The 21318-nt window shown below is 41.2% G+C and overlaps 1 protein-coding gene across 7 annotated transcripts in view; it reads right to left on the bottom strand.

Moving 5' to 3' along the window:
• The window catches only part of MTA3 (metastasis associated 1 family member 3), a 134844-nt gene extending 124679 nt beyond the window's left edge, over nucleotides 1-10165 (bottom strand). For all 7 annotated transcript variants that reach the window (XR_001596572.2, XM_016142241.2, XM_016142239.2 and 4 more), the window contains exons 1-3: nucleotides 10035-10165; nucleotides 8312-8379; nucleotides 2670-2763 (exon numbers count right to left, since the gene is read on the bottom strand). Coding sequence is in view for 6 of the 7 variants with exons in the window: in XM_016142241.2 (XP_015997727.1) it covers nucleotides 2670-2763; nucleotides 8312-8379; nucleotides 10035-10062 (190 nt within the window). In the remaining variant the exon portion in view is untranslated. The remainder of the gene's footprint in view (nucleotides 1-2669; nucleotides 2764-8311; nucleotides 8380-10034) is intronic.
• Nucleotides 10166-21318: the final 11153 nt, after the last annotated feature.

Raw genomic sequence — 21318 nt, 5'->3', positions numbered from 1 at the left:
AGATAACAACTGGATGCAACTTGGGTGGGGCTGTGTTGGGGGAGGCAGAGTTTCAGAGAATCCTCTGGGTGGAGTGACCTCTTATCTAGTTCTCTGACATCTCAGATATGGAAACTCTGAGGCTACACACTGGGAGAGGGGAGGTTCTCAACAGAGGAACAATGGACACCTCCTGCACTTCTGCCAGGAAGAGAGCCTCACCTCTGGCCCTCACTCCGACAAATCAGTGTCCCCTTGAAAGTCCCTGGTGCCCCCCATGCAGCCAACGGGGGGCACTGGTGCTCAGAGTGAGAAGGTCTGTCACCGGGAAAGTCCGCTCGCGGACAAGTCCCCTTTAAGAGACATCTACATAAAATAAAATAAAATAAAATAAAATAAAATAAAATAAAATAAAATACACACACACACACACACACACACACACACACACACACACACCACCACTCACTTCATTCCTACCAAAAAAAAAAAAAAGAGGCCTCTGCAATTGCTGGCCGCCGCTGCCGTTGCCATACCCTGTGCCACTCAGCTACCTGGAATCAGGCAGCCTTGCACATTCGTCCCCTCCTACCTTCTAACGTTGTAGGGTGATTTCTTATTTCTCTCCCTAGTTGTAGTGCTTCTTCTGTTCATCGAGATCCCTGGTGACTTTGCTTGCTCCAGGTGTTTCTTAAATGGATAAACTAAGGCTCAAGAAATTTAAGTGTCATCCACACCCAGGACTCCAGATTTGAAATCTTTCTAATACATGACACTCTCACCATTAATCCTCCCTTAAATCTCTTCATAAAGCATGAATTTTTCAGACAATTTTATTTGTTCTCCCCCACTTTATATTTTAGTCCCTACCAACAGAAATATAGTAAGATACCTCTAACTCTATCATATCTAGACATATAATCACCTATGAGAGTAAATCAATAAATTATGAATGAAAACAAGTAAACATAGATCGAAGTAATCCACCCAAAGAGATGCCCTACAATTACTGAGGAGGCAGAAAAACCAACTGACATTTACTGAGCACCCATTAAGAGCCTTTTCCTTGGGTCATTTAATTCTCTTATCAATTTTTTAATTGCAGCAAAACACATACAACATGAAATGAGCAGATTTTATTCAATCCCACTTTACAGATGCGAAAAATGGAGATGAATGAGAAGAAATTTTTCCATAGCAAGTAGCAAACCAGAATCTGAACCCAAGTCTCTCTCTAAACTGCGTAACTACCAGTATATAATTTGATTAAGTCTCTCAAAATTTGGTTTCTATGAGTCAATATCAAGACCATAGTAAATTCTGAGAAACTTAATTTTCTATATCTGAAGCCTAAAATAGCCCCAGGATGCAGGCATGCTAAGACCCTCCATGAACAGTTAGCAGATCCACTAACAATCATTATACTTTACTACCTTTGCAGCAACAAGTTTAGAAGCTACATTAGAAGCTAAATTAAGTACAAAAGTATAGGAATATAAATGAGACATTTTATCTTTCTTACATTTATGTTGTAAACAGTGAATAAGATCCAAATAATTTTGCATAGACACTTTACTAATACACTGAATTTATAGATTTTGGCTATGGCCAAATTTTAGATTGTCATTTTTTAAAGCAATTATTTTGGTCCACATGAGGGATAAATATGAATGCCCTGAATCTGTCAATATTTAATTTGTGTTATACAACAACCCGTATCATAATGAATACTTCCTATACAAAAATAGGAAAAAAAAAAAACTGAAAAACACCATGAACTATATAGAATACACAGTAGGAATTTAACCTATGACACGAGGAATCTGCCTGCTTAAACTGGCGACATAGTGGATAAATAATTCTCAAGCAGACACAGAACAAACCTGTGAACACAACAGCCTCCCTTACCCTTTACCAGATCACTTCTAAAGCCTCAAGATCCTGATGAACAAAGTATTACAGGTCGTAGTATCAAAGTGAAAAACACACATCCATATGATGCTGGTCTCATGCGTTTTGAAGAATGAAAATGGCTTTCAAGACAAAGTACTTCTAGTCCATATACACTTTCTTTCTTAAAATTTAAATCACTTTTTTATGAATGTGTTTGGTGCTTTAAAAAAAAGATGCTAAAATGTGTCAAAGCTGTTGACTGGACCCTAAAAAATAAATATTACACTATAAAGAAGCACTCGGAGTTGCTATCTATAAGAATTCACATCAAAATATCACTTTGCACTTCTTATAGCACTTTTTTTTTCATATATACTAATACTATATATCTATAATACTCAAAGTTTTTTAAAATGTAAATATTACCTGGTTGTTTAGAGGGGGGAAAAAAGTCCTCAAAAAATAATAGTGAAATATAAATTTCCTCATACATGTACCCTCAAACTACCATCAAAAATAGAAGATGGCAAAACAATGACCTAATTGTCTGCTACAGTCTACTTGCAACGACTTCTTTTTCAACATTTTACTAATTGATAAGCATATAACGTAACCTCAAAAAAAAAATACATACTAAAACACCAAGCACCACCCAAAAAATTACTGTCATCTAAATAAAAGACAAACGAGAAAGTAAAAAACTATAGGTAACGAAAAAAGTATTTTTCCTCACATGAAAAACGAAAGACTTAAAACATTTTTGTGTTAATCCAAGGGAAAAAAAACAATTAACTTACTAGCATGCTTGTCTGCAAGCATTATAAGCGTGTTGGAAATATCTCGTCGTCTATAAAAGCACACTACTTTTGCTTCCACGTTGCCAGTTGCGGTCTAAAAAATAAGAAAGATAAAAGTCATCTATCTGTACTGAATATTAAATTCAAAGTTTATAAAACAAAACTAGAAACAGCACAATCATAAGATCACTCTCATTACACTGTGCCAACCACAACTGCAGGATAATCAGAGAGCTGAAAACTTCAAATAAGGATGAGCAACATTTATTCAGGTTCCATATGAAACCAAAATGTCAAACATAAAATAACTTACTGGCATCAATTAAACTAAAGTGATGAAACCATTTTAACAACTAAACCCAGACATGGTTAAATCTGATTAGCTTTAAGAAACTAATCCCCAAAACTTCAACAGCCACAACATAACTTATTTAAGACTGTTAAACGTATCTTCTCCAAACCCACTCCCAGAAGCACAGGCTAAGAGTATAATCACCCAGCCCTCTTCTGAACACTCCCACATTAGACTAATGGTGAAGTTCTGTAGGTGTGGGGCAGCCATCACGCAAAATGGACCAGATGATTAGAAGAGTATTCTCCAGCCCAAGGAAGTCTGTGAATTCATAAGTCAATAATCTTAGTAGTACTTACTTTACCTTCATATATGAAAGTATTAAAAAACTTGAGTTATGAACACTGAAGCTCTTATTTCTTTCTGACTACAGTCTAGAATACAATCAATATTCGGTTAGGTTGTAATTTACTGCAGCTGGGGCCCAGGCTCCAACTCTCCTATTTATGAATTCTGAGAGCTTTCAAGAAGGTCAATCATTCATTACAAAGTTCCCTGTAAAAACACATCTAGTACAATAAAATGCTATTGTGATTTCCAATTCAAACACATTTGAAAACAAACTTTCAGAATTTCTCTGGGCTTACAGATATATTCAAATATAAAGAAATAAGAATATATATGTGCCGCAGTAAATTTGTCTATTTTAAGTTCAGCAGCAGTTTTAGAGTGAAAAATAGTCTTGTAGAAATACTGCCCCTTAAAACTGAAATCATATTAAATCCTAACCAAAGAGCTTCTATATTTCACCATAGGTGATCAAATACATTCTACAGAAGTAATGATCCAACAATCTGCTAAATGAATGGGCCACTATTTCCATATAAATAAGATCTATCAATGACTTCATTTTTGTCTTCTTGACACAAAAGTATATTAAAAACCCAAAGCAAGAGTTTCAATGCATATTTTTTCCTGCCTTACCAGTAAGTTCCTTCCATAGGAATACTCTACAAAACATTAAATTCTCATTTAAAGCTGCTTGGGGTAGAGGGGCACAGTTCAAAAAAAATATTCTCTTCTGACCTATGCACACACTTGATGATTAGGTACTTTACAACTACAGTATTCCTCTACAATACACACAGACACACACACAGACACACACACACAGACACACACACACACACTCCACACCCCCACCCGGCCAAGCATCCCTCTAAAGCTGGGCTACTCAAACTACTGCGGTCCAAGGCCCAGTCCAAACTGTTGATGTGTAATGAAATGAGTTTAAGATTAACTGTATTATAGCAATTGAAAGTTAATTTTATAGCTATTAAACCTAACAATGAAAAATAGGGGCTTGTATTCTTATAAGCCTATTTTAAATTTCATTTTTCTACCTTTAATTTTACAAAAGCAGTCTAAGATAGTGAAAATTCTTTAAAATCCTTCACTACAAGCAGTTGAAAAGACCCAAGCTAAATATTTAGTATGTATAGTATAGTCTGGTAATTCATATATATATATGAATTATATATATGCATATTCAAATATATATATATATATATATATATATATGCATATTCTTCGGTTATTCACCAAATTTCTCCTGGGCCCTTCCTATGTGCCCAAGCACTGAGCTAAGCACTGCAGATACATGGTGCCCACCCTCATTGAGCCTCCACTTCAGAAAGGATGCCTGGTCACATCATCTCCTCTCCAACCTTCCAAAACCCAGGTGTAATCCTGTCCCTCACATGACTAGAAACCTTCACTAGTTCCCCACAACTAATGCATAAAGGCAAAACATCCTCGACAATACTCTCAGCACTATTTTCCTTTACTTCCTCCTGTCTCCTCCAGACTACACTTCTCACTCATAGAGGCAGGATGTACCACCTGTTGGAGGAAGGGCAGAAAAAAGCTTCAAGAAGGAGGAAATGGGGTAGATGGGCCTCAGTCGGCTAGGAAAGAAGGAAAAGAGCCCAAAAGCTGAAGCCTGGGGGACTGAGTAAAAGGGAGGCACTGAGCATAACCCACAAATGAGAAAAGCAAGGACATGTATAAGTAAGAACCCACCATAAACATGAATTTCTTTCCTGGGTTCTTTTCTCCATTTAGGTTGCAGCCTCTTAAATCTCTATTCTGTCAAACACATTTACTAAAATATCCTCTAGCAGTAAGAGGCTTTTCCTAAGCTCTAAAATCATTTCAGTCAACCTCATACTCATGTCTGTTTCTATCTCAGACTTAGAAAGTACATTTATTTTTTAATTTTTTTTAAAAAACACTTTCCATTTCAGAAAGTCTATGGTTTACCCAAAGTAAAGAACAAGTAGAAAGGAGGGTGCTTCATCAGATGCTCAAAGTTAATGACTCTCCTCCCCCACCAAAAAAAATGAAAATCAATTAAAAATCTCAGAGCAAGTTAGAAGACTAATAAAACATACAGAATATGAAGACATATAAATTACACAACATACAGACAAAGAAAAAACAATAGCAAATAATATGCTAATTTATCCACAAGCATAATATCTAAAACTTCCTGGTTATGTGCACAAACATTTCTTTCAACATGTATGCAGGCTTAATCTTTAGAAGCAAGAGCAATATTCAATCTAATTCAATCTAGATAGTGACTAAATAAAATTTTCCAAAAAGTTTTCTATTTTAACCTTATATTCTTTCTCCAAGATCATCTTCACTATATCTGAGAACAAATTAGAAGAGAGGAAAAGAGATTATAAAGTAAACAATGTTGAATTGTATTCATCTACTGATATTTAGTTTTGCACCTAAAAGTGCCCAAAACTTTTCTGGAAAAAAAAATTGAGACTAAATCTATTAGTATTAAAAAAAAAAAAAAAAAATAGCGTAGTCTAGCTTTCAAACTAAACAAGTAACATTTTAAATAGGATTTTTTAAAAAACCAGGAGCCATCTTATAAAAGTGAATTTTCTGTAATAATGGTGATTGACAGGTTTTCCTAGGAATTTGGTTAAACAAAAAAGTTATAAGATAGTTAATAAAATAGGTTAACACCCCTCCCTTCTCCTAGCTTATCAAATATATATCAAGTGTTCTTAAAATCATCTGGATTTTCTAATCGACTTTGACAACTTGACCTCTGACCTTCTTAAGGCCTTTCTAGGACACTCTTGTGGCCTCTCTCCCATGGCTACTTCTTCCTCATCCTTTAGTCCTCAATGTCCTTGAAGTCCTTTCTTTCCCTATCCAAAGGAAGTGACCTGTTACTCCTTATGTCAAGGCTCTTACTTCCTTCTCGGAAGTTAACACTATTGCTATTTTCTTTATTCCTGTTAACTCATCTTTTTCATGTGTCTCCATCTCCTTCATGTAGACCCTGTGTGGGCAGAGGCCATTTCCATATTGTTCAGCTGTATCTCTAAGCCTAACATAGTGCCTACCTAGTACATAATAGGTACCCAATAAATATTTGTTTAATGACTTATTTAAAATGAGATACCTTCTTCACATTCCTTCGGAAATAAAGGCCCTATGCAAATACTTAGTATTTAACTAGCCAATCTCAGTTCTTGCTCACCAGTACACCATCCAAACTGCCATTATCTGAAATTAGAGTCCCATTTCTCATAGTTTAGTTATCCCCAGCTTCCAAAGGACCATTATTATATTAATGACTCTTTGCTGAAAGCAAAGAGGCACAGGTAGAAAGTAAGGACTGGTGGGAAGGGGATACTTTGAATTAAATGGTAAGATGATGATAAAAGAGTGTGAAATGATCCAGGTTCAAGTTCGATGTGTAACTCAGTTTCATTTAACCACTGTGCACATCACAACTACAATTCATAATGCATCTACCTTAAAGGTTCTAGGTGACTGTGAGGTTCAAAAGAGGTAACAAATGTGAATCCCCAGGTTATACACTTTCAGAGCATCATGCTCTGACATTTGTAAATCTAGCACAGCTGCAATTTTCCTTCTGTTTATGGGATTATTTGGCTGAAGGTTGTCTCTACCATCGGACCTATTTTCATTTTTATTTCCTAAAAGTGGATACCTAAACGTGCCTGACAAGTAGCAGGTCTTCAGAAATATCTGTGAAATGAATAAATCAAAACACTCTGTAAACAGTAAAACTATGTACAAGGATTAGTATCAGATATTTGAGAAATATCCATTAATTCAATGAATAGTTACTGAATGCTATACTATGTGCCAGCCACTTGGGATGCATTAGTGAACAGAAAAGATCATTACATGTGTAGAGCTAACATTCTGGTTTGGGAAAAATAGGCAACGCAAATAAATACAATAATTAAGAATATCTGAAGGTGATAAAAGATATCGAAAAAGAGCATGGTACATGAGATGGTAACAACCAAAGGGTACTATAGGTGGGTGGGTACATGGGAGAAACAGCGCCTTCTCCCGTTCTTAGAGACAAATGTATGAGGTGGAGAGCAGCAAGAATGCAGATCAAAGAGAGACAGTTCCAGCCCACAGACTGATCCAACCCGGAGGCCATTGTCTTCATTTGGTGATAGTCTCAAATACTACAGAAATTTTTAAAAGGCCACTGCGGTAATCCCAGAAGCAAACCAAGATCTCAAGGCTTGTAAACCAGGAATGCCCTTGGCCAAATCTGACTTCCTGCAACTCAAAATTGGACCAGTCTCCAGATGGTATTTTGGGGAAGGTTATCAATCAGCTAGGCAGCCCCAAACATTTAACACTATGAATTCTCATAAGCTACACAAATAACACTCAAAGTGGTTTAGAGGAAACCAGAGCATCATTAGAAATCTATACTTCATGTAGTTTTATGACTATTTTCATGTGCCTCCACTGTAAAAGCTCATCCACTGTAAAGTCATAATGGTTCTCATGTCCCGGACACCAGCAATCGAAGACAAACCTTAATGTAAAAATTTTACTTACTTGGGCCTAAAATACAAAGCTGTATTCTTATTAGTTAACCTAGTCCAGAATTTTACAAATTCTCTTCAATATTCTATTTCCTAGCTTCCTCTTTCTAAAGCTAGAAGAGGAAAATGGGAGAAATATGAATTACAACTATAAATATAAAAAGGGACTAAGTTACAGAGTGACCTGCTCTGAGAAGTTCTAAGCAATCTGAAGAAATCTGTATATGTTAAGTATTCGATAACATTTAGTATCAAAGGTAATTATAAAAAGCAAAAGACTTTTCAGAATCCTGAATAACTCTCTAATCTGAAATCTCTACTTTCAGATAGTCTGGGACTGAAAGTAAAATCATCTCTTGTGCCCTTTACCCAATTACCTTCAATGGAAAACAATTATTTTTTAATATTAGAATCAAGAACACTCAAGTGTATACCTTGTTGAGTTCTTCTATCCTCCTGATTAGGTATGGGTTGCTAGAGGAATTCTCAAAGTAGACATAATCTGTAATTAAAGGAAGTAAAGAGCTTAATCTTTTCAACAGAAAGTTCACATTTGTATATCTATGACTTTTTGCATTAGGTAATTCACACTCAAAATGAAGCATGTAACTCGTGCCCTGGTAAAATCAAACTTTAGTGATGCAACTTTAATATATTCTCGTGTGCCTATTATTCGCAGACCCTTATTTTCCTGCTTTTTCATTTCAATTAATGTTTTATCGAGTTTCTTGGACCCCTATCCCACACATCATTTCTTTAATAACAACCAAAAAACACCTCTTGTCATCACTGAGTAGTCAGGGCTGACTAAACATGTGTCTTTCACACTATAACTGCTTCCACATATTTTCTCTCCAAACCAATTTGCCCTAGAGTATGCTTCTCACATAAAACTATTGACCTAAAACAAATTCAGAGCATCTTGAAAGGCTCAGTAGCCCAAAGTACATTTCAATCACCAACTTAAAAAAATAAATAAATAAATAAATCAGGTGAGCAGAGCAAGTAAGAGAATGCACACTGACAAACTTTTCCACAGCTCTATCTAGGAAGACAGGGGAAGAGGGGGGTCACTTTCTGACAGAGTTCTCCAAGGTGATATCAGAGTCTTTTTTACATCTTTTACCATATGTAATCCAGATCCACTTACGGTCTTGTAATAAAAAAAAAATTGCTGCAGGCTTTCAAAAATAAGAATAAAATTTTTAAAGTGTGGCTTTTCCTCTCATCTAATAGGCTCATTGGAAATTTCCCACTGTGTGTTTATTGGAGAGGTTGGGCTGCATTGTTATTGTCTATCTTAGTGGCTCTTTCCTGTGTCTCTTCTGCAAAGTGGCCTCATTTATTTACGCAGGCCATTCCCAACACCATCCATCAGGAGCTCAGCTAATGAGAAGAAAAGCAAAAGCAAGTCTCACACGCAAACACGCCACTTATCTGAATTATTATTTTACCAGGAAAGAGGGAGGAGGGCGTCGTGAGTAGGGAGAAAGTTTGTTTGACCTTATTTCTCTCTTCTGCAGAAGGCCGGGAAGAGGCAAGACGGGAGAGCAAACGTCCAGGCAGAGCTCAACTCCCCACGTCTGCCTGCGGTGCCCTGGCCCCACCAAGCCCTATTCTTGGGGCGCAGGACAAGAAACGTAAAGAGGGTGTGAAGGAGAGGTGCAGGGGCCTGTCCCCGCAGACAGGCCTGTCCAGCTGTGCCCCTGGCTGGACCCCATCGCCCCCGCCCCCACCCCACACTCCCACTGAGAAGAAGATGGGGATTTATCCCCCATCCTCTACAACACCTACAGCCTAGAAGCCACGCAAGGAAAGACCACCCAATCAGGGGGCTCGACGGCCCCAACCCCCATGGGAGTTTCATGGAGGGGGACATCTGATAATTCACACCCTCAAGTACAGGCCTGGCCTTGAAACACTGGGCGGATGTGGGGGTGAGCCTAGGCTCCTTGCGAGCCACAGTGGGGGGACAGGGGGTGGGGGCAGGGTGGTAGGGTGGGCAGCCCCATACCCCTCTGCGAGCCCCGGCGCCCCCGGCCCCCCGCGCCCTCAGCCTGAGCGCCCGTGGCTCCCAGCGGTTAGGGTGAACTCGCCCCAACCCCCCACTCCCAGAGCCCGCTCCCAGACGGGCCGGGTCGGGCCGAGCCTTCCTACCTCCGACCCGGTACATGTTGGCCGCCATGTCCGCCCGCCCGCCCGCGGAGCCCGAGCCGAGCCCCGCCCGCCGCCGCCGCCGCCGCCGCTGCCGCCGCCGCCTCAGCCTCGGCCGCCTCCGCCGCCGCCGCCGCCGCCGCTTCGCCACGCGGGGGAGGGGAAGGAGGGAACGAGGGGAGGGGGAAGTGAAGGGGAGGGGACGCCGAGAGGTGGGGGCAGGTGCCCGCCCCCAGCCTCGGGCTAGCAAGGCCAAGTGGGCCGGGCCAGCAGGGAATGGGGAGGGGGCCGGTTCGGGGGGCCTTGCTGGAAGTGGAGGATCCTAGGGCAAGGGTCCTGACCCAGGGGAGGCTTGCACTCGCAAATGCGAACCAGGGGCCATTAGAGAATTGGGGTGGAGGCAAGGGCTCAGCCTCTGAGGAACCCCTACCGTCCCACACAGCGCACTCTGTCACCTGCCCACCCCAAGACAGGTCTTCCCCTCTGCTTCCGTCCCTGGAAGCCCCAGTAAATGTGACCTCGAGCACGTGAGTTCCAGTCTCAAAGCAAACACTAGGATGCAAATGAGTGCACGCGGCAGGGCGCCTTCATTGTGGTGATGTTAATGTGGCGGGCCAGGAACCTGTAGGCCGTGGGACAAGGAGGACCCCAGGTGCTTCCAGCTGCCCCAGGCAGGGGCCCAACTGTGGACAAGGCAAGAAAAACTAACAGTCATCCAAGTCCACCCTAAATGCATTGGCAGGTCTATCAACGTTTACCGAATTGGACTAAACAGAACCGGCTCTCCCACATCGGGAAGACTTGCCTCTAGACAGCCCCTACATACAGCGCTGCCCTGCTGGGCGAAGACAGTGGGGGCAGGGTGTTCCTTTGTTCGTAGGGGAACAGGGCTCTACAGTTCATCACCACCACCCCTAAAGGAGGGTATAGTGTCAGTCGGCTTGCTGTTGATAGACACTTAACTCGGTTATGTGCCTAAAGCTTTTACATAGTTGTTAGTTTTCCATGCTAATTCTCTAGACAGTCCTTGTTTTCTCAGTCTTCCTACTCTCATAGAAATGAAAAACCAAACAGAGTTGAATCTTAGCTGGCTGTCCCCCAAATAAACACGAGCAACTTTCTTTAGAGAAGCCAATCTATTTCAAACTGCCAGGCATTGTTGTATAATAAACATGAAGATGATCCCTTACTGTTGTGGGCTGTTTGTAGTTTCTAGTGATTTACAGCTATGCGTTGTTGATTGTGGGTAGGAATGGGAGGTGTCTCCAGAAAAGAAGATCCTGTTTTATTTGTCTGGTAATGGCATTTGTGATGGTCCACTATTACAAATTATTGAGATGAAAAACATAATTTTCTAGATAGCTGAGGCAAAGTAAAAAATAAAATTACAAAATAAAGCACCTTTGCCTGAATTACCTTGATTGATTGTGTGACCCAAGATTTCTCAACTATAAAATGGGGACACCAATTCCACTTCACAGGTAGAGTAAGGATCAGTTGTGAAGATATCTGAAAATGCTTTGTAAAGTGCATAAAGCACTATGCAAATAACAGGTGTCTGCTGCTTTTTTTTTTTAACTCCAGAAAGTTTCAGATTCCTAAGGGTTTTATACCATGTGACAAATTGTGAGCCTGTCTCAGCTCTTTTGACCCAGAGAAAAAAGCAAAAGTGTTCTGTTATGCACACTACATAGCTGTTATTTATTGGAGATCCTACCAAAAACATTGTGACTTATCTGACATCACTGCATTTCCTAACTGACACATAAGTAGGTTGAATAATTCACCTGGAGTCCTCCAGTAAACTGGCAGCAGTACTGGCATTATAATTCAGACTTTTCCTCTGGCCTAGAATTCTCTAAACCAGAAAGCCTTTCTCCAAGTGAACAGGCCTTCTAGAATCTATAAACTGCAAAGAAATGGATCACAAGCTTTAAAGGGTATTCCTATTGTTTTAAAATAAATGAGCAATTTTTTCCTGTCAAAATATTTCTGTATTTCCATTAGTTTCTTGTCTGCCTGTCTCCTTTCCCCAGCTTTATGCATCCTTTCCAGGTGTTTGTGATGACTGTACTAACATCAATAAGTGGGCAACAGGTGCCAAAAAACTCCATTTATACCTACCTCCTCTCCTTAGAAACAGCCTTATCCAGAAGCCCTGTTCTGAAAGTCCTCAGAGACTTGGTGAGGAAGAGTAGGAGGAAGCGCTAGTAACAGAACCTGGGCCCTTTCCCTCCTCTAGATTCTGTGTAGTTAGTTGGCTTCTTCTACCTCAAGCTCCTGGGCCAGTGTCTTCTATATAATAGGTGCTCAATATCTGAAAGAATAAATGCTGGTGAATGATGGGCTTAATATCTGGGGGGGGAGAGGGCGGGGGGGATGCCAATGAATGATGACCTCGGTATAGTTAGAGAAACAAGTATAGAGTTGAATGTAAGGACTTAGTCCACGAAACCTTTATACCTCCTAATACCAAAAAAGTATGCACATAAGGGGGTTCAGCAAATGTTTGTAGAATGAAAGACTAACTCAAATCTGACAAAGAAGAGTAGAAAAGCCTGCACCTTCAAAGAAAGTGAAGGCACCTCTACTTCCTTTACATTGTATGGTTCAGATCACAAACTTGTAATCAACCAGCCCAAACTTCATTCTTAGGCTGTTTAGCTTGAAGTACTTGAACAATTTACTTAACCACTCTGAGCCGCCAATTCTACAAAATATAACTAATGATTGACAATTACGGCAAAGGCTTGTGCAAAAGTTAAGTATATAAAGTGTTTGGCACATGTTAAGAGCTTCATAATTATTAGGTGCCTTTTCTCTAATCCAGCCATCCTCATTACAAAGGAAGAAGTATCTCTTAGACCATGCCAGAAATACCAGGGCAAATCCAGCCCTCTCATGGGTAAAATTTCCTAACATGACTATTGTGATTAAAGAATCAGATATGGGATTGCCTAAAAGCACAGGACATTCCCTATGTCAATCTCTAGTGTCCCACCATTTAGCTAAGGAGAAGTAGAAGCTGCAAGCGAGATAGCTATAGATGAGACAGAGAATTGGTTTTGTTTCAGCTTCAGGATTGAGTTTTTATACATGCAGAATAATAAGATGGAGCTGGCCACAGAGTCTGGGAGCTTTGTGATATTGAACTCAGGAACGGAGCCTGGGGGTCTAGAATGTAATTACAGTAATCTGAAACCAGATGCCAAGCTTTAGATAAGGGGCTACGTCTTGCTTGTGTTTTTATAATTTGTTCCTTTTTTCTTCTTTTTTTTTTTTTCATGAATTTACTTTATTATAAAGTAAAAATTTTTTTGGAAAAAAAGCCAGCCTTTTTCAGCCATTCTAAGGAGTCCCTGGGTTTTAAAGGCTGTATCCCAGGAGAAAGGTAGGTAGGCATGTAACAGCAAGAATCAAAACAAGGGAGCCCCTAAAGGAAAGGAAACCAGAGTAAGGAGCAGCTTCTACAGTCATGGAGCTCCTCCTTCCATCCAGCTCCTGTGCTAAAAACAAGAGACCTAGGACCAATCCCAGAATGTCCTTTATGAAGTGTGTGTTTTAGGATTCCTTGGTTCCTTCATGCTCTCAAAGGGGAACTAGTTCAGCCAAGTGGTTGTATCACAAGGTCCCTTCACTAGTGACAACATTGCCTCCAGTTAGTGGAAAAGGAACTGGAAGTCACAATGGGGACAAGGATGAGCCCCTAGAAGATTAACATAATTACCTTAGTGATTCCCTTTTTTAGCCTACAGAGTGCTGTGGATTTGAATAAGAGGTAGCTGGGTATTTGGGGCAGGAAAAAGAATCCTAAGGGACAATGGGAAACTCTGAAGGGAGATATAAGAGAATGTTTATGGAACGATTCAGGCTGCAGCAAAAAGAATAAGTGGAGAGGGCAGAAAACCCAGGCCAGGAGATCAGCTGGAAAGTTAGTGAGAAGGGATGATGGCTTGACTTAGGGTAGAATCGGTGGGAGGTGAGAGAAGTAAATGGGTTTGAGAGAGATTTCAGGGGTAGGAGCTTCAGGATCTGGTGACTTTTGGGAGGTCTGGAGGTATGAGCAACTAGGTGGAGAGAAGTATGATTCGGTGAGTAGAGAATACAGGAGGAGAGGCAAGTTGGGGGAGGAGGGATAGTTGACAGGTTCAGTGTTAGACGGGTTGCATTCAAGATGTCCTTGGAAACATCAAGGTAGACGCTTTCTCTTTAGGAAAAAGATGGATGAACAGGCCTGAAACTTGCGAGAGGGATCTGGGCTGGAAATATTCTCTTCTTGTTACCATCAGCACAGAGCTTGGCCTGTCTTGTCTAAGGAGTAAGCCAAACCCTGGCCCCGGGGGAAGAAGCAGGTTCCCTGAGTCCTTCAGCTTGGGTGAAAACAGGTTTAGCAGGTTCGGGTTCAGAAGATCAGAGTCCAGGTCCAAATGTGCAAACATGCAGGGCATGGGCAAAGAGCCACACAAGTCACTGACCAAGACAGATGGTGAAGACAAGAGGGAATGCCCCAGGCTAATCATCCCACAAGAGCCAGAGAGCAAATTTCTCAGATAGAGATAGTCCTGCTCCCAGATCTAGAAAACCAGCCAGGGTGGAGTGGAGGATGAAAGATGAAAAGAATGGGAAGAAAAAGGAAGGGACACAGCTTGAAAAAAGCAAATCTATTTCCTACCTCTCTCGTTTGTCTCTAAGATGGTGTATTGGGTTGAATGGTGGTTCCGCAAAAGACATGCCTACCTGAAACCTGTAAATGTGACCTTATTCAGAAAAAGAGTATTTGCAGATGAAATTAAATAAAGACCTGGATACGATCATCCTGGACTAGAGCGAGCCCTAAATCTAATGGCAATGTCCTTATAAGAGACAGAAGAAAAGATGCAGAGAAAGGATAATGCAAATAGGAAGGTAGAGGCAGTGATTGGAGTTATGCAGCTATTAGCCAAGGACTGCCGAAGATTGCCAGCAACCACCAGGTATGGAAGAAAGGTATAGAATAGCTATCTTGATTTCTGACTTCTGGTCTTTAGAACTGTTAGAGAATAATTTTGTGGTTATTTGTTACTGCAGCCCTAGTTAACTAATACAGATGGTATCCTCTGCTCAATTGTAAGTAAACATAGACTCCGCCAGAAAACACTGACCACTATGTGCAGAGACTAATAGATACAGAAACAGAATAAGAGAATAAAAGAGAGATACACAGGGAAGAAAGAAGGCCCAGCACCACTCCATCTAAGTCTTAGTCATACCCTTGAGACAGAGCTTAACTTGTCTCATCTCAGTTTGTCTCTCCTTCTAGCTGACATGGTTGGCTTAGTGCTAAGAAAAAAGAACACCCAGATGTTATGCCCCTCAACATTCCCATGAGCAGCAGTAAATTACCAACATGGCGATGAACCAATTAACCCCTTACTTGGATTCCTTTGTCTGAAGTACTCTGGCTCCCAGATCCCAATTCATGTTTCTATGGTGGTTGGGGTGGGGGTAGGGGAGGTGGAAGAGAGTGGATGACCAAGAATATAAGGCTTGTCTTCAAAAATGCTCTTTTCATTCAACAAATATGTATTGAGCACTGCTGAAAGCATTGAGGATACACCAGTGAACAAGACAAAGTACCTGTCCTCATGGAGCTTATATAGTAGAGAAGACAGACTATGAGCAACTAAATAAATCAATGGATATGCTAGTATAGAATAATAAATGTTCTAGAGAAAGTTAATCAGAGTAAGAGAACAAAAAGTGACAATGGTGGTCAGGAAAGGCCTCTTGGTCACAGTAAGAACTGAAAAGAGACCTAAATGATGAGATGGAGTGAATCACTGGGATGGAGTGAATCATCTGGGGAGCAACATCCCAGGAAATGGGAACAGCAAGTGCAAATTTCCCCAAATCAAGACTCAGCTTGACTTGATGTGGGTAGAAAATGAGGTCAGGGATGTAAGCCAGGTCTAGATCATATAGGGCCAGGTAGGCTATGGGAAAGATTTTGGATTTTATTCTAAGTATAATAGGAAGATTTTGGAAGGTTTTAAACATGGGAGTGATGGGGATCTGATTTATGATTTTAAAAGATCACATGGAACACAAAGAACACAAGAAAAGGGGCAATCTTGACGTTCAACTCAAAAAAGCATGACCGTGTTCTCTGCGGGCATCAAACCTCCTGCTGCTACTAGTAACTCAAACTTACCAATCCAAAGTTTATGGTGATGGAAAACCAAAGCTTCTGTATTTCCTTTGGCATAACAGTGAAAGAGACAACCTCCCAATCCATCTGTGGTTCTGAGACCTATGTATAATTGTATAATGGCTATGGGGAAAATGGCAACATACACTGACCACCTTCTTAAATCCTATATCAAATCCTACAAGACAACATCCAATCATGTAAGCTATTGTTCCCCCCTCACCTCTCTTTCAGGCGAACTGTATCTTGCTAATGGCACACATGGTAAGACAAGTGAATTCCATGTGTATGAATTACTTACTGCATTTTTTCATTTTAAAAAATGTTTCTTCGTTGTAAGTGATGCTATGTGTGCTATCATGGCCTGCAATAAAGCCTTCCGGAAGTTAAAACAACAACAACAATGAAGATCACAGGCTGCTGTGAAGAGGATGGACAGTGGATAATGGAAACAGAAAGACTAGTTAGGAGAGTAACAAAATTCAAGGAAGAGAGCGGTAACAAATGTTTGGAATAGAATGGTAGCTGTCATGGCCAGTGGAGATATATTGTTAAGGTAAAGCCAATAGCTCTTGCTGAAGGATTGGATATAGGAGATGAGAAGGTAAAATCAATGGTTATCAGGATTTCCATATACTTCTAAATATGTTTCGAGAGTGTTAAATAGACAACTGGATCTGGGCTCTGGAGCTCAGCATAAAGGCCCAGGCTAAAAATGCAAATTTTGGAGTGAACACTGTGTAAGCAGTCTGTGAAACTGGGGACTGGTCAGATCATGAGAGAGAGTGTGTGGATAGAGAAGAGGACGGAAGCCTGAGCCCTGGGGCAAACCAACACTGAGAACAGCGGTTGATTCTATACCCTGACTGCACCAGGACCCCATCCCCAGAGATCCTGATTTAATTAGTGTGGAGTGGACCCTGATTCTCAGTTAAAAAAAAAAAAAAAAATCCTCAGACAATTCTAATGTGCAGCCAAGATTGAGAACTACTCATGCAGTGATAAAAAAAAGGGAGAGACACAAAGGGAGACTGAGGGAGCAATGAGGGAGGTAGGAGCAAAGTCAGAGGATTACAGGTTCCCAGAAGCCACGTGAAAAAAGGAGGGGTCCAATTGTGACAATCCAGAGCAACAGATCGACCACTGGATTGGGCAAAGTGCCAGTCATTGGAGACCAACTCCCCTGCCATCTTTCCTTTGTGGTTCCTGACTGCCCAGGTCCTAAGCAGCTCAAAACAAATTGGTAGGGTTCTGGCCCTGGAAATTCTATGATGTAGATGACTCCAAGGGCAGGCAGGTAGGTGGGCTCATGACATCCCCCCAGACAGAGGGATGGAGATCAGAATTTGTTCCTTTCATCAGTTCCTTTTATCTTTATCTGTAGATTTGTAGCAGCTGCCCTTTCTAAAAGAGACTGAAGGAAGTTTATTTGCACTCCTGATTTCAAAAAGGACAGAAAATGTTGGAGGGCTCAAAGCTAAACTTTGAACTCCTGGATAAATAAATCGTTGTTTATGACTTCTTTTATCTCTGCAAAGTTCTGGAAGAAAAAAGCATGAATATTACAGAGCTGCCCCAAGGAGGTTCTTTTTCAAAGCCAAGCCAGAACCGTATCATTAGTGGCAACCAACACAATGTTTCCCATTTAATTGCACACTTCAGAGCACTGAAGAGCTGGTTCCAAAGAGAGGGCACCTGGAGGCAGTGTAACCTTTTTGAGGTTTTGGCAAAGGATGCCCAGTACCTGTCCAACCAAATCCTGTGGTTGGTTCCTCTCTGTGAGAGGAGACAAAGTGTCCATCTCTCAGAAGCCCCGATTCCCCCGCCCCCCTCGGCTCCTGGTGTAATGGGGTGAAATCTGGGCTGTGTTCTTGGAATAGAAGGTAGAACCCATGTTAAAAGCCAGAATTTTGGAGGCAGAGGGAGAAGGTTCCAGCATTTTATGGAGTCTCCTTATTCCTCAGCTAAACTTGAATTTGGCTGCCTCCTTCTACCTTGTGTTTTTGCCCTCTGCTCCACACTCATAGAATCTAGGTTGAACCTTTCTAGGTGGCCCTGAAGTCTCTCCACCAGATCAGAGCAACCCAGAAGGCAGAAATGGAACACTCCGTGGCCTTGTGTTTCTACTTCCTCCACTCCTCCCCACTGACACACCCATCCTCACACCGCCCACAGCGCCTCTCAGATCTGGGCTGAAGTGGGGACTGTTTGCCAGTCACAATGATCCCCTCAAGAAGTGGCTTTGAGATGAAGCCTTTAGGCTCAAGACCGACTTCTCTGTCCTAGTCCAGCTTCCCCCAGAGCAGCTGCAGCAGAGGGCAGGCCCCAAGACATGAAGGATGGAGTGACTCCAAGCCAGTGAGTGGCATGTTGCTGGGATCGGATGCATTATTTATGATACTGGTGTCAGCATGGCTCCCAGGCACCAGGGGAAATGGAAAAGGCACTTGGGCCTGTGCTGATTAAACTAAATATTTAAACAGGAATCAGGAATTGAGGCAAAGTCCATTTTTCTTCAGTAAGGCAGAGAGCGCCACAAATGACTTTAAGTCTAGGGACTTGGTAAACACCATGCAGGTCATAAGGGAAGGCTGGAGGTTCTAGTCTATGGCTTTCCTCCACAGTCAGCTCCCATCTCCTTCTCTGGAGAGATCTAAAAGGTCTGCAAGGGACTCAGGAGTCAGAGTAGGGGAGGGGAGACAAGGAATCAGAAGAATGGTCTGAGCCACTGTGAGAATGAGATTAGGAGACACCAGAACAAAGTCAGGCTGGATTTATGACTCTGGTTGCTTTTTTCTTTTTCTATAGACCTCCATTTCCTTGTCCCACAAGATCTGTTCTACTTCATTTGCCCATATTATCACACTTACCTTTAGATTAGCTGGAAGGAGGGTGGTGGGATGTTGGTCAACCATAAATTAACACTCTTATCTTGATTCTTCTTATCGCATCGAAGATAGGTCCCAAATCTGGAAGACGACCTCCACTTACTGCACACAAACACAGCAGAGAACCTATATAGAGAAGACACATGGGAGCCTGACTCTTTACGGTATCCAAAAATCCCCAGATTTGAAGAAAGACAAGATCAGAAGGAAATTTCCTGGTGGAAGGAAACAGTTGCCATTTGGTCGGGCTTTTCCTATTGCATTTTTCCCCTCACTTATATTTCCATAGCAGTCTCCTTCCTCGGCTCCTAGGGATGTGCTTTTTTCTCAGTCCCAGCATTTCCTTCTTTCCTCTAAAGACAGCTGAAACAGGCTGACATTTTCAAAATGAATGTCTATAAAAACTTAGGGAATAAAAGGAAATCATTGAAGAAAATATAAATGTATAAGTTCAATTCAATTCAACATTTATTGAGATCCTTGTGCTTAGTCAACGTGCTGTGCTCTGGATTACCTTGATGGGTGAAATAGCATTCTGGTCCGCATGGGGTTCGCTACCCAATGGAAGAGGCAGGCATGAGCATATATGAGTTATAATCTAATAAAATAAGGGCCATAAGAGCCTTGTATTAGAAACAATTAATATAGCCTGCTGTAGGGAGGGGCAGGGCTGGTCAGAGAAGGCTTTGACAGACCGTAATATTTGGTCTGGGTTTTCAATTAAAATAAGGACTTTGCCAGGTAAAGAGTCAGAAAGGACATTCTAGACAAAGGGAACAGCATAGAGGTGCTACATGCATCATGACATGTGAGAACCAACTGCAAAGTTGGTTGAGGTCAGATTACAAAGGCCTTGAATGCCGAGCTAAGGAGTTTGACTTAATCCTACAGGACCTATAGGCAACAGGGAACCAACATGATTGTGTTTAAGTAAGAAGTATAGTAGTGGCTAAAGTGTAATAAATGGGTATTTTTATTTATGCAACAATCTCCTGTCAGTTAGGTTGGCATAAATATATCATGTCTAGCCCTGCAGAGCTGACGATAGAGCATGGGCTAAACTACTGCCATCCTGCAAAGTTCCCTATAAGATTTATCTTTAAATTCAGCAAAAAGAAGTATTTGAGAAGACAAAGGATAAAATAGAGCTCATTGCTGAAGTTCCATTCTCTTTTATTTTGTTGTAATTGACTGAATGTTTGTGTCTCCCCTCTTCCCAAATTTGTATGTTGAAATCCTAATGTGAAATTCTAGTACTATTATGCTGGTGTTAGGAGGTGGGAGTCTTTGGTAGGTGATTACATCTTGAAGGTGTAGACATCGTGAATGAGGTTAGAGCCTTTATAAAGGAGACCCTAGAGAGCTCTCTTGTATTTTCTGGCAAGTAAGGATACAACAAGTTGGCAGTCTGGATCCCAGAAGAGAGCTCTCACCAGAATCTGACCATGCTGGCATCCTGATGCTGGACTTCAAGCCTCCAAAACTGTGAGAAATAAATTTTTGTTGTTTGTAAGTCACCCAGTCTGTGGTGTTCTGTTATAGCAGCCTGAATTGTTTCAGGCACTTGGGAAAGGCAAAAATGACCCAAATATGAGGACAGGTGGTATTATTACCTACGTACCCCTCCTGTGTGTTGGCCCCCACTTCAGATATCCCAGATGTCAGAGGCCTTGGGATTCCTGGAGGATGGGGTCACCCAGGCCATAGAGAATTCTAGTCAGGGAGAAGCAGATGAAGATCTGGGGACTCCTAAAAAAGGCAATTATTTAGACTGTAAAACATGAGGGAGGTAGTTATTCAGGCTTGTGAGATTTCCAAATGATGGAAACTTGGAGATTTTTAGGAATCTGGAATCATCCAAATTTGAGAAATCTGAAGATTGACATTGTCCAGGCCTTTGAAAAATTAATTGGAGAGATGGCAAAATTATAACAAATAAAAAAAAGTAAACATTAAGCCACTTGAGAAGAAATTATGGGTAAGGGTGGGCCAAAACTTATAACAGTGCAAAGGATATGACCCTGTGTTCCCTCTGCCATCTCTCTCTGGGCACTAAAAATAGATGAGTTTGCACCTCCAGGTAGAGGAGCCCTGATCCTCTTTCCTGAATCAAGTACAGAAACATACATTTTAAAATTTATTTGTTCACATAGACAAGGTTGAACATCTGCAAAAGAATTTAAATGTCTAAGAAATTTAGGAAAGCACCGAC

The sequence above is a fragment of the Rousettus aegyptiacus genome, unplaced genomic scaffold, assembly GCF_014176215.1.
Source record: "Rousettus aegyptiacus isolate mRouAeg1 unplaced genomic scaffold, mRouAeg1.p scaffold_m13_p_7, whole genome shotgun sequence".
NCBI lineage: Eukaryota > Metazoa > Chordata > Mammalia > Chiroptera > Pteropodidae > Rousettus > Rousettus aegyptiacus.
This window is presented reverse-complemented; position numbering and strand designations above follow the sequence as displayed.